The sequence below is a fragment of the Dromiciops gliroides genome, chromosome 1 (assembly GCF_019393635.1).
Source record: "Dromiciops gliroides isolate mDroGli1 chromosome 1, mDroGli1.pri, whole genome shotgun sequence".
NCBI lineage: Eukaryota > Metazoa > Chordata > Mammalia > Microbiotheria > Microbiotheriidae > Dromiciops > Dromiciops gliroides.
In genome coordinates, this window is record NC_057861.1 from 292,546,434 (window position 1) to 292,563,622 (window position 17,189).

A 17,189-nucleotide genomic window follows, 5' to 3' on the forward strand; every position below is an offset into this window, starting at 1 on the left:
CTGTCCACCTTATTTCCAGCCCTAGTTGCCCATGTGTTGTCTTCTCCATTAGAATGCTCCTTGAGAGTAAGGACTGTCTTGCTTGCTTGTCTTTTTATCCCCAGAGCCTAGCATAGTGCCTGGCATGTAGTAAGGGCTTACTAAGTGTTTTTTCATTCATTCATTTATTTTTTTAAATAACATTTTATTTTTCTCCAATTACATATTAAAACATTTTTAACATTCATTGCTTTTAAGTTTTGAGTTTCAAATTTTATCTTTCCTTCCCTGAAATGATAAGCAATCTGATATAGGTTACATATGTGTAATCATGTAAAATACTACCATATTGTTCCTTTTGTGGAAGACAATTCAAACTTAAAAATGTGAAAAATAGTATGTATCCATCTATATTCAGACACTATGTTTCTCTGGAGGTAGATAGCATTTTTCATCATGAGTCCTTTGAGATTGTCTTGGATCACTGTATTGATAAGAATAGCTTAGTCATTCACAATTGTTCATCATGCAATATTGCTGTTGTTGTAAACAATGTTCTCCTGGTTCTGCTCACTTCACTCTCTATCAATTCACATTATTCATTTTTAAGAATCCTAAATTCAACTCTATAGAGGAAGCATGGTCCAGTGAAAAGAGTTCTGATCCTGCTTCTATACTGACTACCCATGTGACCTACGGCAATTTACTGATTGAACCTCAGTTTTCTCATTTGTAAAATGAGAGGATTGGGCTGAATTCTAAAGCTGAACCTATAATAATATGATTCTGTAACAGTACAAAATATTATTCTAACCATAAGCCAATCATCTTTCTTCCACATGGTTTTATGGTTAACATTTCACTTTCTTTTGGACTAATGATAGAATTGAGGTCAGCAATGTATTATATATCATTGATATATAACAACAATTAGTAAGAAAATACTATTAAACCCAATATCCTCATTAAATTTTATTCTTACAGCATTAATTCCTGTACTATGCTGATTTTTCAAATTGTCAAAAATTTTTTGCTATTAGGTCTAAATGAAGAGAATGTTAAGTGAGAAAAAAATCATTAGGGTGAACTCCTGGGCCTACTCCCTTCTGAAATTTCACAAGATGCATGAGAGTATCTATTTGTATTTCTGTAGAGCAAAGGCTGATGCTGAATAGGCAAGGCAAACCGTCTGCTCTGTTTCCGTTGCTAAGGGATCAAGAACTAGTAGGAAGGATAGAAAGAAGCAAAAGAAAAGCAATGAACAAAAAAGGGTATTCAACATTTGCTTCCCTAGAGAAAACCAGACTATTTTTAAAATAGTCCTATTTATTCAGAGGAAATTGTGTTAAACTCAATCTTTCAAATCTCCCTTCTAAATCCTGTTAATTTCAATGCTTCGTTCATCCTTAACTTTGCAAGTCTATAGCTTACTAGTTCCCTGGATTTCAGGAGTGTGGAAGATTTTACTCCACTCTATTATGTCAGTCCAGCCTTGCCTAAATTTATTCTTTGAATAGAAGAAAAAAAAAGTTAAGTGAGAGATTAAGTTCCACTTGGTTTTAGATCCTACAGTCTTGCAAGCAGGACAAAATTCTGTGTGCAGAGAACACTAAAGCTGTCTTCTGGAAGATGTGGAATGTTTCTTTGAAAAGTGAAAAAATTAGAGAATCATCTTGACATTTCTAAAATATATGATGTATGGCATGACAGACAAAACCTTCCTATAAGTCACAGATTGCTATCTAGGTGAACTAAAATTGCTACTCATTTCAGAGTTGTCTCTGATAACAGTTTTGGCCTTCACTTTCATAGAGGCAATGGATATTCGCCATACATATTTGTCAACAACAACAAAACTGTTTACTACCAAATTGTCTTGGGAAGAATTTCACAAAGTCTCAAGTTAGAGCCTGTGTGCCTAATTTTTTTATTCTTTTTTATTTCTGTTTTCTAGAACTATGACATGTAGACATTTAAAATGGATTAGGCCAATACTTTTCTTTTAGGTAAAGTCTATTTTAGGTAAATAAATAAAATTTGTTATGAAACAGAGTATTATTTTTTAATTATAAATTTACTTTTCCTCTTTGTGTGTTGAATGTCCCTCTAGAAAAGTTTTACATTTTAAAGCTTGTTATTTTTCAAAATAGCAAAAACATTAATGTGCTTGGCCATTTCTGTCCAGTATTGGTTCTCCTTCTTGTGGCCACTGAAAACATAAAAACTAAAATATCATCTGAAATCTTAACATATAGACTTACCGTTCGTGGATACCAGACCCCTAATTCTAGCACTAATCTCTTACACTATATGCTACCATATCACACTTTAAATTTCAGCTGTGCTACTAGAGATGTATAGCTATTTTTTAATTTTAAAGTTTTGCTAATCTTTTTTATAATATATAAACTCCCCCTTTCAAATTTTTGATTATCTAATCACTTTGTCCACCTTCACCAAATGGTGTTCTTTTCTTGACTTTCCTGTTTCTGTTAATTACATCACTAGTCTCTCAGTGACTCAAGCAAGAAACTTTGCCTTCATTTTTTTATCTCCAATTCTCCTTTTCTGTTGGTAATACAATCCATTACCACATCCAATTAACTTTTCCTTTGAAATAGCCTTTTCATTCCCACTTGCCATTACTCTCATTCAAACCCTCATCATTTCATGTCCATTATATATGTGTGTGTATATATTGTTTATTTTTAACATCCTTTTCTTTTTAAATTTTGAGGTCCAGATGCCCTTCCACCTTCCTACCTCTCTACCACCCAATGAAAATGCAAACAATATTAAACCAATCATACATGTAAATCATACAAATCATTTACATATTAGTTATATTGCAAAAAAAAAGCAAATAAGAATGAAGTGAGAAAATTATGCTTTTACTTGCATTTGGAGTTCATTTTTTCTGGAGGCAAATAGCATTTTTTTTCATGATGAGTCCTTTTGAATTGTCTTAGATCATTTTATTGATCAGAGTAGCTGTCTTTCACAGTTATCATTACAATACTTCTGCCCATATTCTTGCAATGATTTCCTAATTGTGTTGCTTGATTCCTGTCTCATTTTTCTAATCAATCTACCTTGTGCACCATCATCAGGTTAATCATCCTAAAATAGTATTTTCCTTATGTTACTTCTATGCTCAAAAACTTCTACACTGTCCATTCTACCTTTCCCATCTTATTTTTCATTGTTTCTCATCGAATCTTCTTACTGAATGCTCATTTCTAGTCAAACTGTACTCTGCTCTATCCTGAACAAGCCATGCTTCTTCACAGCTCTCTGCCATTGCTAAATGCTGTGAACTGCCATGGAGAGATGCATTGCCTGTCTTTTCTCTACCTATCCAAATCTTACCCAAACTTTAAAGCTGTGAAAATATTTTAAATTGACTAGCCTAATTTGGAGGGCTAATCTGACTGGAGGACTAATCTGGGGACTTTTGACTATTTGGCTATCTGACTTTGTTAATTTAATGTGGGCCGTTTATAAAGTTCCACCATACTGCTCCATTCCCAAGTTAATAAGCAAAATATTAAAAAGCCTCTTAACTAAATAATCAAAGCAGAGTTTATTTATGAGATACTATTTCAAATTAGGAATACAGGGAAATAAAGTGTACAACCTGACTGCTTTCCTGCGGTCTCTTTCCACTGCGTCTCTTTTCGTACCTGCTGTGCTTCGAACTTCTTGACTACAATAAGGGCCTTAGCCGCCTCCGGCCTCAGGGCATGTTACACTTTCGCTGGTTTGTATTAAGGCCTGTAACCTTGTCAGACCCATCTCCTTTTCCAAACAGAACTCTCCTCTGTCCTTGTCCGAGCTCCCCTCTAGTCAGCCCCTCCTTGCTCAATCTTATCTCTCTATCTAGTCCGTCCTTCTCTAGTCCGTCCTCACTAGTCAGCCCCCCTCCTCTAACTCCCAGGTCTATATATACCTTTTCTTCTCTCCACTCAAATTTCGGGGCTTCCTTCACCCCCACAGACCAAGCTAATCCTCCAGCCAGAGCTGCAGCTGGTGGGGGGATGGGGTGTGCTCTCGAGCCTCATGCCTCAGCACAGGCTATCCTTCAGATAGCTCTGCTCAGGTCGGAGGGAGCTGGGGCCTTCCCCCCCCCCCCCAGCTGTCTGACCTGGCGTCTTGTATAGCCCACGGGCCTTTTTCTCCTCAGCCGAAGCTGAGGAGGAGAGGGAGAGACCCTGAGGGCCTAAGGCTTTCTAATCTCAGCCTAAAGGTAGGGTCCCCAAATCAAAATAAATTTCCACAAAGCTTAATTTAAAATTTCATTTTCTCCACTCAATCTAATGCTGATGTCTGTTTCCAAAGTTACTTCTAGGTTGTACTTCCCAATTTGGCACCATTTTATATAGTTCTTTAATTGTTTTACTTCTCCAAATAGATTTTAAACTCTAAACTAGAAACTGTACCATATTTTCTTTGTAAACACCACAGGTATAAAGCACAATAGTATGCATTGCTATGCCCTCCATTAAGCCTTCCCCAAATATACCAATCAATTCATAGTACTTACTAGTTCTTACGTAGTATTTACTTGTATCAATCATTTGATACTTAAAAGTATCCCAGCCTGGGACTCCTCTTGCTTCCCTTTCATTGTTATTTAACCCATATTGTTTAAACTTTTCATTTTTGTATGTACTGTCTAACCTCCGTAGAATATAAACTCCTTGAAGTCAGGGACTCGTTTTTATTGGCAGCTAGGTAGTACAGTGGATAGAGCCTTGGGGCTGGAATCAGGAAGACTTGAGCTTGAATCTAGCTTCAGACAAGTTACTAGCTGTGTGTTCCTGGGCAAGTCACTAAACCCTGTTTGCTTCAGTTTCTTTATCTGTAAAATGAGGATATTAATAGCAACTATCTAGCAGTGTTGTGAGAATTTTTTTTGTTGGTGAGGCAATTGGGGTTAAGTGACTTGTCCAGGGTCACACAGCTAGTAAGTGTCAAGTGTCTGAGGCTGGATTTGAACTCAGGTCCTCCTGACTCCAGGACTGGTACTCTATCCACTTCACCACCTATCCGCCCCAGTGTTGTGAGAATTAAAGAAGATACTTGCAATGTGCTTAGCACAATGCCTGACACATACTAAGTGCTATGTAAATGTAAGGTACTATTATTATTAGCTATTTTGTATATATTCTAGAACCTAGGAGTCAAACTCATGACCTTGTTTTTGCTCCCAAAACTCACCTGTGTAGCTGGAACCAAATTAAAATGTCATTAGAAAACAATAAAAAATACAACAGAACGTAGATACTGTTAATATGTGGGTTTTGAAGTCAAAATGCAGCATGAAGGGATCCTTAAGTATACCACTGTTCTTTGGCACTCTACGTCATCACTACCCTCTGCCTCTCTGATTTGAGGGTGGGGCTATCTACTCTAAACTTCCATTTAAGGAGAAAGCCCAGCTCAGACATCTCATTTCTAATCTTCCGTCTACCTTGGGACTTCACTGATTGACTTCAGAGCTTCAATGTGCCACAGCCCAGTATTTACCCAGCCATTACCATCCCTTTTCAGATGCCTTTAGTGTGTTTCTTCCTCTGTTAGATTATAAGTTCCTTGAGGACAAGGACTATTTTTCTTTTTCATATTTATATCCTCGGTGATTAGCACAGTACCTAGAAAATAGTAGGTGCTTAATAAGTATTTATTGATTAATTGATTAATACTTTACTCCTTCAAACATCTTTAATTACCTAAGTGTCTCTAACTTTTTCCACTGAGTCATAACACATGTTTACAGTTTATAGATAGTTCCCTTGGTTTCTGTGGTTAAACAACAACAAAACAATCATCACCTGGTGATTTTTTTTTCTTTCAACCTTTGTTAAACTGGTTCTCATATGGTAATTAATCACCAAGCTTATGCTTATAGTGGTAGTACTGGTTTAGTAGGACCTATCAGAGCTTGTATTCCATTGATAATGCTTTCTATAATGCAGGATTGCACAAGACAATGAAATATTAAAGTAGAACTCCAATGGAGGTTGCAAATAATAACTGAATTAATATTTGTTGATCAAGTAAATTAGACACTCAATAGATATTGAATAAATGAATGTCTCATGCTGTCAATGTGTTTTTATTTTTAACTGCAGATTCCAAAGGAAAGCATAATTACCCAGTCTCAGTTTGGCAATTAGAGAACAAAAAAGAGAATTATCCTGCTGAACTCTGCCCTGGTTGGACTGAATCTAAAGTACTTTACACATTTCATTTGGGAGAGCATATTGATAAAGTGGAGAGCATCTGAGAAACGTCACTAGGATAGTGAAGAAACTGGAGACTATTCTATGTGAGAATCATTTGAAGAAGCTGGGAATGTTTAGCCCAGAGAAGAGGAGATTTAGAGGGGACGTGATAGTTGTCTTTGAGCATTTGAAAGGCTGTCACATGAATGAGGGATTAGACTTGTTTAGTCTGTCAGAGGACAGAACTAGGAGTAAAGGGTAAACATTGCAGAGGCAGATTTACTGTAGGTTCCACAACAGATGGATAGATGGCTGGCTGATGAATGGACAGAGAGACGATAGATAGAAAGATAGATAAAGGAAGATAGATGATAGGTAGATCGACAATAGAAACATTGCTGATAGATAGATGATAGATGATTGACAGATAAATTATTGATAGATGATTGATGATATAATAGATGACAGATATGATAGGTAGAGAGATGGTAGAGAGATGATAGATGATTGATAGATAAGATAGACAGATAGATTAAGTCTTTAAAATTATGAGTGAGATTTCCCCTACCCTTTAGATATATGATTTAACTATGATAATTATCAGTTTATAGAATACAAACTGTGATTTAACATGCCTACATATTCTTTAGTAACTTAAGCAAATAATAATGAAAGAAGTAAGACAGATACTAGTCGAGCAAATTAAAATGCTATATGGCCATCAGGTCTAAGAAACCATCTAACTGACATTCATTTATTCCTCTTGCAATCATCTGGTTCTAATCTAATGCTACCCTAGTGGCCAGCAACTAAGGAGGCACCCTCTTAAATGGAAAAATGAAATCCAAGGGGTTAGTTAGTAACTTGAATGGTGAAATACTTATGGTTTCTTTCTCTCTATTTCATACTTATTGTATATATACCACTTGGGTTGCATTTAATTTGTGGGAGGAGTTATTGTGTATAAATATCTGTGGATCCTGAGGCTCAGAGTCTTTGGGTCCTAGACCTGAGACCAGTGTTACTGTGAGACAGAATCCCTCTCTCAATAAACCTGTTTTCTTTGGCTGAGAGACTTTCTTCATCTATCCCTGTGACTTAGAAATTTTTGCAACACAATGTACCAGGTACTAAACTATATCAAAATGTAGTGGGCTTGCTTGTGGAGGCAATGGCTTCCTCTTCACTAGAGGGCTCCAAATGATAACTGAATGACTACTTGTTGGAGACATAACCAAAAGAATTCCTGTTAGGTGCCAATTGATCAAAATGGTCTCTGAGGTGTATTCTAATGCTGAATACTGTCTGAGAGTGATGATCATGAGGATTTTTTTTTTTTTTGCATTCACAACATACACATAGTTCTTATCATTCTGTATAAGTTACAAAGAAGAAAAAGGCAAGTGAAATCACAGTTAACCACAATATAATAAGATATTATGTTAATTTACTAGAACTTTCACTGATATTCATACATTCATGGCATCCATCCATTACATTCATACAAAGACACTGCCTGGACCTTAAGCAAATTCTGAATCATTTAAAATAAATATTAAAAGTTATGTACAGGATACTTGTAGCAAATATTCGGTTATATTCTTTTTTTAAAAAATAGTTGATATTCCTTGTGATCACGATAGTAATTCTTTACTAATATTTTTATTACACAGAGCAAGCTTTTCCTTAACTATGCCAAATAAAAGAGTTCATATTGAAAGTAGAGTTAGAAAGGATTTCCACTCAAGCTTTGTTGATCATTCTGTGGCTGCTAAGAACTGTTATGGTATGCCCACTTCAGAGACTCTGTCTCCTGGAGACAGGAAACAAATAATTATCTTTAGAGTCATGTGATTAAAATTAAGTGAATAAGTATATCTAATGGAGCACTATGAAGGATTAGTTCATGGACACCACCCACTTCCAAGCCAAATAAGAGAAACAGGAAAAATGTCTGAATGCACCAGCCACCAGAATCAGTTTACAAACATTTTAATGTCAGCATGCAACTGTATAACATGTTTGGGTCTATGTATGCATCTGCACAATGGCAACAACAGCTTCTTTTCTTTCTACTAAGCCAGTTTGCAAGGCAAAATCAAACATGCAATTATTCTTTTAGTAATTAGCACATGTTTGTAGAGTGAACAGTGTGTATGGTTACTTTTTGGCTTCCACTAAAATGGTTACTCACAGCTGCTGCAACTGTAGTGAAAGAAGGCAGCCAGATGGTGTAAGACTGAGGACTGAGTACAATTCTTGGCATCAGAAAGACTTGAATTCAAAACATGTCTCGGTCACTTACTGGTTGTGGGATCTCATTGGGTAAGTCATTTAACCTCTTTCAGCCTTACTTTCCTCATCTGCAAAATGAAGGTAAACACATCATTTACCTCACAGGGTTGTTTCAAGGCTAAAATGAAATAATATGCAAAGCATTTTACAAACTTTGGAGTCCTATATAAATGCTATCACCATTGTCATCTTTATACTGAACCAAAACATAGTAGACTTAAGGAAGTTGTACAGGGGAATATACATCCTTTGGCCTTGGTATAAATCTCCAAAGATTGAAAAATGGAACAGCATGGTTACTGCCTTTTCTTGTTCTCAACATTGTCATCATCAGCTAATATTTACCCTGTAGCAATCTCCAAACAATCATATACTCAGAATAAGTACTTATAGTTTAAAGGCTAGGATCAAAGAATATTAGAGCTGGAAGGGACCTCAGAGAACTGCATTTATTCCTTTAAAAAAATCTTTTTTAAAGTTTTGAGTTCCAAATTCTATACCTTCTTCCCTTACTCCTTCCCCTTCCCCCTCCCCCTCTCTGAGACCACATTTATTCTTTTTAAAAAAAAATTTTGATTTGATTTTTAAAAGTTTCCAATTACATGTAAAGATATTTTTTGAGTTCCAAATTCCCCCACCACCACCTTCCTTCCCTCTTCCCTCTCCAAGATAGAAAGCAATCTGATATAGGTTATACATTACAATCATGTTAAACATATTTCTACATTAGTCATGTTGTAAGAGAAAAATCAGAACAAAAGGAAAAAATGCAAGAAAGAATCAACAACAACAAGAAGAAGCAACAACAAAAGTGGAAACAGCATACTTCAGTTTGCATTTAGACTCCATAGTTCTTTTTCTGAATATGGAGAGCATTTTCCCCCCATAAGTCTTTTGGCATTGTTTTGGATCATTGTATTGCTGAAAAGAGTTAACTCTGTCACAATTGATCATCACAAAATGTTGTTGATACTGTGTACAACATTTTCTTGGTTCTGCTCATTTCACTCAGCATCAATTCGTGTAAGTCCAGTTTTTCTGAAATCCATCTGCTTATTATTTCTTACAGCACAATAGTATTCCATTGCATTCATATACCATACCTTGTTTAACCACTCCCCAAATGATGGGCATCCCCTCAATTTCCAATTCTTCGCCACTAAAAAAAGAGCAGATATAAATATTTTTGTACATGTGGGTCCTTTTCCCTTTTTTATGATCTCTTTGGGATATAGACCTAGTAGTGGTATTGCTTGGTCAAAGGGTATGCAGTTTCACAGCCTTTTGGGCATGATTCCAAATTGCTCTCCAGAGTGGCTGGATCAGTTCACAGCTTCACCAGCAGTTCATTAGTGTTCCAATTTTCCCACACCTTCTCCAACATTTATCATTTCTCTTTTTTGTCATTTCAGCCAACTGGATAAGTGTGAGGAGGTACCTCAGGGTAGTTTTAATTTGCATTTCTCTAATCAGTAGTGATTGCGAATATTTTTTCATATGGCTGTAGATAGTTTTAATTTCATCATCTGAGAACTGCCTGATCATATCCTTTGACCATTTCTCAATTGGGCAATGACTTTTATTCTTGTATACACTTAGGACTTTTAGAGGCAGCTAGGTAGTGCAGTGGATAGAACACTAGGCCTAAAGTCAGGAGAGTCTGATTTCAAATCTAGTCTCAGTTACAAGTTCCATGACTTTGGCCAAATCACTTAATCTACGTATTCCTTAGTTTCTTTAACTATAAAATGGGGGAAAATAATAGCACTGATCTCCTAGAATTGTTGTAAGGTTCAAATAAAATAATATTTTAAAATGCTTAGCACAGTGCTTGGCACCTAGTAAGCACTTAATGTTTGTTTCCTTCCTCCTTTTAAAATAAATGTGCAGTCACATAAAAGTAAACAATTAGTGACCTGTTTGTCTACCTTCTATAATCCCTGTCCTACAACTTCTTGGTATGAGGCTCTCTCCTTACTGATGGCGATGAATGTCCTGCCCTATGTGAGGGGCAGGTCAGAGTTGGTAAGAGGCAAGGGTTTCAGTTCTCAGTACCCTTTTGGGAATCTTCAGAGTGAGTCCCTTTTGGGGATTCTTCAAGCTTCAAGTCTTCTTTGAGTCTCCTTTAGTGCTTCTGTTTTCTAGAGAGAAGATAAGAGAGAGCAACCCCAACTTCAGGTCACTACAGGAAAAGACTCTGAGAAGACTTTTGTGGAGCGGGCAGTCTGTCTCTGTTCCCAGATAGCTACTCTAGACATTGTGGGGTGTTTCCCCTTGGATGAGAATCAGCGCACTCTTGATGTTGACTTATCTTACTCCCAGTGCAAGAGCTCCTTCACTCTATTGTTTGAAATATATTCTCCTATGTATACCTTTTCTGACTTTTCATTTGGATAAAGGGGTTTGTTTGCCATCTGATATGTGTGTGTTTATTGTGAAACTGCTATTTAGTGGGGCAGGGGATCAAGCTTGTATATAGAGCTTGGACACCTCCCCCACTCCAATGACAATCAGACGTTAGATTGAACTTCTAGATCATATCCTCTAGAAAATCACATTTAAGGAAGCAGATAGATATAATTATAGCCTGGTACCTTCTATCTCTCTGAGGAGAGCAGAGTGGTAGACCCTGGTCCCAACCTGTTGCTTCCCCTCCTAGCAGGAAGGGAAGTTATCCTTGGAGAAAGGTAGGGGAAGAAAACACTAGAGATACCTATTCTACTCCTCTTTGAGCCCCACCAAGGACAGTGATCTCGACACATGTGGTATTTTACTACACATGTGGGGCCTACTCTTCTATTATAATTCTAATATCCTTAATGTCATTGTAAGAATGGTTTCTGCTCACATTGGCCATATTCTTGAAAACATGAGAAGGTTGGGAAAGTTTCTATGGATGATCTTTTACAGAAGACCACACATTTTTATAGAGACACAGCTGATTGAGAGCTGTATAGGATTTATTCTTAGCCAATTTCAGCAAAGTATTTGACCAGTAGAATAATACATAATGTAAAGAGCTTCTTCAATTCCTGGCAATCCCATCAGTCTTTGGGATTAGAGCGACTGAACATCTAAGAAAGGCAAAGATGCTCCCTGGAGTAGGAGTTTTTAAAAGAAGCTGGGGATGTCTGAACAGAAAAGGCAGATGCTATCAGAAGGAAAATGGTATGATGTACCATACCCTGCCTTAGGTTTAGGAGACTTTGCTATTTGTCTTCCTCTCCTGTTGAGGCCAGTTGTCAGATACCAATATAGTACCTGGAGGTTTCATTGCCCATTTGGAGCCAGTACAGGGCCTTAATTTATATTAAAATCTCAGTCTCTATAGACCACACTCACCCATGTGTTCCCCTGTCAGCAGTAGCTTTCAGGTCCTAAAGACAAAGTGTTTTTGACTTAAGTGGCAGTGGCTTCCAAGCATGGGAACTGCAGCAGTGAATCAGATTTCTGACAATGGAATTTTCTATTCATCTTTGACTTGTGACTTCCTAGAGTTGTGCCCTTCCAGGCTTTGTGTCGTAGACCTTACTCTAACCATGATAGCATGATAGAAGCAGTTGCAGCTGATTCTTGTTCTCTCAATGATTTGTGAGGAAGGATGGGAGGAAAGAAAGAGGGTTGGAAAGAAGAAAGGAAGGAAAGAATCGGCATTTATTAAGTGCCTACTATGTGGCAGACACTGTGCTAAGCACTTTAAAAATATTATTTCATTTGATCCTCACAAAATAGATGTTGCTATTATTATCACCCCCATTTTATAGTTGAGGAAACTGAGGCATACAGAGCTTAAGTGACTTGCCCAGGGTTACACAACTAGTAATACCTGACACTGGATTTGAAATTAGGTCTTTCTGACTCTAGGCCCAGCATTCTATTCACTGCATTATCTATCAGTGGCACCCCATCAGTAGTTTTCCTGGGCATTCAAAATTAATTATGCAAAGAAGAGCTGGACTACATTAATATCCTTCTGTCCTGGATGGTCCGGAGAATATGAGGTGGATTGATTAGGTTCATAGGTATTGTATGTACATTGTTGCAGTTCTAGATGATCAATCAACAAACTTTATTAAGTGCTTACTATAGGCCAGACACTGTGCTAAGTGCTGGAAATACAAAAAGAGGCAAAAGACAGTTCTTGTCCTCAAAGAACTTATAATTTGATGGGGGAGACAACATGCAAACAAATATAAACAAGGCAAGCTTTATACAGGATAAAGAAGCAATAATTAGCAGAGGGTAAGCTATGGAATGAAGAGAGGTTGGTGAAGGCTTCCTGTAGAAGGTGTGATTTTAGTTGATATGCAGTCATCAATGGTTAATAGAGACTGGAGGTCAGGAAAGACATGAAAGCTACATATGTATATTTGCAACACACATAGATGATAATTAAAACCATCTAATTTATTTTTCTGAAACACTATCCCAAATATACACATGTAGCTTTCAGGTCTCTCCTGAACTCCAGTCTCTATGACCAATTGATGTCCACTAAAGTGCCCCATATACATTTCAAATTCAACATATGCAAAAGGGAATGGATTATTTTTTCCTTGAAATCCATTCCTTTTCTAAACTTCCCTATTTCTGTTAAAGGCATCACCATCGCTTTCCAGTCACCCAAGTTTATAACTCTGTAGTCATCCTTGCCTCTCCTCTCTCTTTCACACAGGCCATTAAAATGATAATTATGATAAGACTTTTCTATAGCACTTTTAGATTTGCAAAATGCTTGCATATGCATCCCAAGAGGTAAATGCTATGATTTTTCCCATTTTACATATGAGAAAACGCAGGTTCAAAGAAGTTAAGTGGCTTATGTAGGAGCACACTGCTAGGTACATGTTATGTTTGCCCAGGAGAATGTAAGCTCCTTGAGGTCGGGTACCTTAATTTTTGCCTTTGTTTCCCCAGTACTATTTCTGGTACAAAATAGGGGCTTACGAAATGTTTTTTGAATTTAGCCCAACTGGATGACATGGACAAAGACTGTACAAAAATGAATTGTGGTTGACTTTAGTAGAAGGAATATATGTATTCAAAATGTTGCAGATTCATCAAGTATCAGAATATGAAAGTTAATATACTGCCATTTGACTTAAGTAGAGGAAAACATTACCACCTGATGAAATCTGGGAGTACTATGAATAGTTGCTACCAGCAATGACTTGCAAGTAAGATTTGCCAGGGTTCATTTAAATGCTTATCAATTGCCAGGTGATAGTAAAAATAAAAGAGACTAAATATAACTCATTTATCACACACCAAATCAAATAATTAAGGAAAGATAGGTCGCCAGGTACAAACACTAATTTTTTTTTCATGTCTATTTATTCATGGATTAATCCAGAATTATCTGTTCATATCCCCATTTGAGGGGCAGCTAGGTGGCACAATGGATAGAGTGCCAAATCTGGAGTCAGGAAGACTCATCTCTCTGAGTTAAAATCTGACTTTAGACACTTAACCATCTGTGTGACCCTAAGCAAGTCACTTAACCCCGTTTTTTTGCCTCAATTTCCTCATCTGTAAAGTGAGCTGGAGAAGAAATGGCAAACCATTCCAATATCTTTACCAATGTAACGATTGGAATGACGCCACCTGCTGGATACTTACTGTAGAAGAGTTCTGCCCATGAAGGGAAGGTCTTTGAGGGCAAGACCAGGAGTCAGGAAGTGACGCGGGCTAGTGGGAGGAGGAAGGAAGAGACTGGCGCTCAGTCTCGCTCTCTTTCCTTTGGACTCTGGTGGAGAGCGGAGCTAGAAATGTGCTCTCCCTTTAATAGATAGGAATCTAGGCCTTTCTCTCTTTACCAAATTCTTCTTTTCCTTAATAAATGCTTAAAAGTCTAACTCTTGCTAAAGCTTATAATTTATTGGCGACCACTCATTAGATATTTTAGACAGACTAGCTAGAATTTTAGCCCTTAACACCAAGAAAACCCCAAACAGAGTGATTGAAACAACTGAACCACAACAGAAATCCCCATGTGATTCAGAATAGAAAGAATGCTTGATTTGGAGTCAGGTTCAAACATCCAGACTTTACCACTTACTAAATGTGACCTTGTCATTAACAAGAGCCTATTTTGTCTGTTCACTAGATGAAACATCTAAGTATATGTCCAGGCTTTGAAGTCCTTGGGGGCAGTGAGTCCTGCTGCTGCCTGGAGGCTATTTTTAGTTTAACTATGCTAAAGTTCCAAACATGGAAGAAATGATCTGTTAGAAATGAGGCTTACTAGATAAACAATTGGGCTTTACTTTTTATCTTAGGCCCAAAGATCAGTGAGAAATATGTGTAGAAAAGGCCTAAAGAAACTGCTTCACCAGGGTCTGGAACAATCTCAACCTGGCCTCAGGGCTAGATTCTAAGACTACATTCTAATATAACCTAAACATATTATGGGAATAAAGTACACTAAGACTAATTAAGGGAGGATGGAAGCAAATTCAGTACTTTGATATGTGCTGTGTTTAGAACATGCCTAATTATCAGAAGCCCTAGATCCTTCCCATCTAGACTTTACATTCCTTACTAGCAAGCCATTGTCCCACCCATTTACTTCACTGGATCTCAAACTGGGGAGAGGGGACACAAGAGATAGACTAGACTATTACCAAGGTCCTTTCCAGATAAATAACTCCATCTTTTTTTAAAAACTATTTTATGAATTTAAGAAATCTGTTCTTTCATTTTTTGGCTACGGGCAGAATATGAGATTGAATTGCAAAATATAAGGTACACGTGGGTATATGGATGGCTGAAGGTTTTTTGTTTGTTTGGTTTTTTTAAGTTTTCTGGGTGGATGGGGGAAGCAGAAAGCCAGTCTAAGTGGTAAAAATGTAAAGAAGTAATAGAAATTGCTGGAGAGCAGGTGTGAGTCATTGATTTGGGTATGCAAAGGATGTGGGTTGTGCTGGGTCTGTTCTGGATAGGGGTGTAGTGGGGAGGGGGAGCAGCGAGTATGTGTACAGGGCAGGGAGAGAAAGGAGAAGGTGGCTGAGTATCAGTGTGTCCAGGGAAGAGGAAGGCTTAGAGCTGGGGGGGGGGGGAGGGGGGAAGGGGTGTGGGCATGTGGCTTTGAAGACTAGAAGTAGAAAATGGAACCATTGACCAAGCAGATGCTAGGGGAGGGGTGGAAAAGACTGTTAGTGTCTAGTGTCCCAAGGGGGTGTAAGTCACAACCGCACCCAGGAGGGAGGAAGGGATGGAGAATGGGAGCTGGGGCGGGTGGGGGGTGGGGAGAAGGGGAGCAAAGGGGGCGGGGGCGTGGTCCTCCTCCCTGCCCCCTCCCCCTCTCCCTCCCCCGCCCCTCTCCAAAGCCCAAGCCCCTCTCCCTCCTCCTCGGGAGGAAGCTCCTGAGCCAATGGGAGCCGGGGATGTTAACGGGTGGGAGGCGGCGGCCCCGTTGCTACAGCAGGAGCCAGGGCGGCGGCGGTGGGAGCGGGAGGAGCCGGAGACCGAGAGCTGGAGCCTGTGGCGCCATGGAGGGGCAGGGAGGTGAGCCAGGGGCCGAGCAGAGCGGGAATGGCCGCCCCGGTCCGGAGAGACCTCGGTGTCTGGGGGCCCAGGAGGCGGGGCCCGGAGTGTCCCAGGCCTCGGTCTGGGGCGGACGGGGGATGGGAGAGGAAGCCGGGGCGCTGGGGGGCAGCGCGGGGCTGGCCGGCGGCCCCACCTTCTCCCGGCCCCGCCCCAGAGCCCCCTGCCCCGGGGAAGCCCCGCGGCCCCAGGGCATCCTCCTATGAATCCTCTGCTGTGATTTGTGCCTCTCTCCCTCTAGCCTGGATACGCCCGCCGCCAGTTGTGTCCGTCAGTCTGTCCATCTGTCCGGCCCGTGGTGACCTCGGCCTCTTGCAACGTGTTTGATTTCTTTAATTCCCCTCCCCCCCATCTTGGACTCTTTATTGTCTTCCTCCTCCTCCTCCCTGTTTCTCCGAGGCGACCATGGGGCGTGTCCCCACCTTCTGCTTTTTTTGCTTGGGCCGGTTGGTTATTAAAACCTTAAAATACAGAAAACCTTCGGCCGCATTTCCCTTCCTCCTCCTGCCCCGGGAGGTCGGAGCGCAGCCGGCGAGCCCCGGGTCCGGGCGCCCCTTCCCAGATGACAGAGGGCGGCGTGAATCTCTCACTGGTTGTGCCCGCGGGCGGTGGCTGTTCGGGGCTCTGTCCATTTCTGTCTCTTTCTGCCGCTTGTTATTTTTCGGCTCACTTGTGCTACCAACTATCCCCCCCCCCCCCCCTCCTCAGTGGGGATGGCTCATGGAAAACAAGAAAAGTTGGGTCCCTCGGAGATTTTGATCCATAGAAAACATGACTTTTATAAGGTGTTAGGCACCCTTTGGGGTACTGTGTGTGGACTGAAAGGGCCCTCCAACCTCATTCTGTTTCTTGTTTCTGCCTAGTTTAACATCAATTCTGGGAGAGTTAAGTGGGAACTTGGGGGTTGGACCTTGGGTGTGAAATGGAGAGTAAAATGATTTTTCCCCTTAAATACTCAATATGCCAGAGGGCAATTAGAATGTATTATGATGTGGTGATGTAAATTGTTTGTTTCCATTAAATCTAGCAGCTTCTTGGCTTTTCTTTCATAGTCTGTCTAAACACATAAGTGTTTAACTTTAAACACTTTTAAGAAGAATGCAGAAAATGTTAAAAGCGAAGTAGTTTTTGTTTTTAAACCAA

The 17,189-nt window shown here is 39.3% G+C and overlaps 1 protein-coding gene across 2 annotated transcripts in view; it reads left to right on the forward strand.

Annotated features, from left to right (window-relative positions):
• The first annotated feature begins 15,856 nt into the window (after positions 1-15,856).
• Positions 15,857-17,189, forward strand: part of ZC2HC1A (zinc finger C2HC-type containing 1A) — a 70,192-nt gene continuing 68,859 nt past the window's right edge. For both annotated transcript variants that reach the window (XM_043975633.1, XM_043975634.1), the window contains exon 1: positions 15,857-16,007. In XM_043975633.1, the coding sequence (XP_043831568.1) occupies positions 15,887-16,007 (121 nt within the window). In that variant the 5' untranslated portion in view covers positions 15,857-15,886. The remainder of the gene's footprint in view (positions 16,008-17,189) is intronic.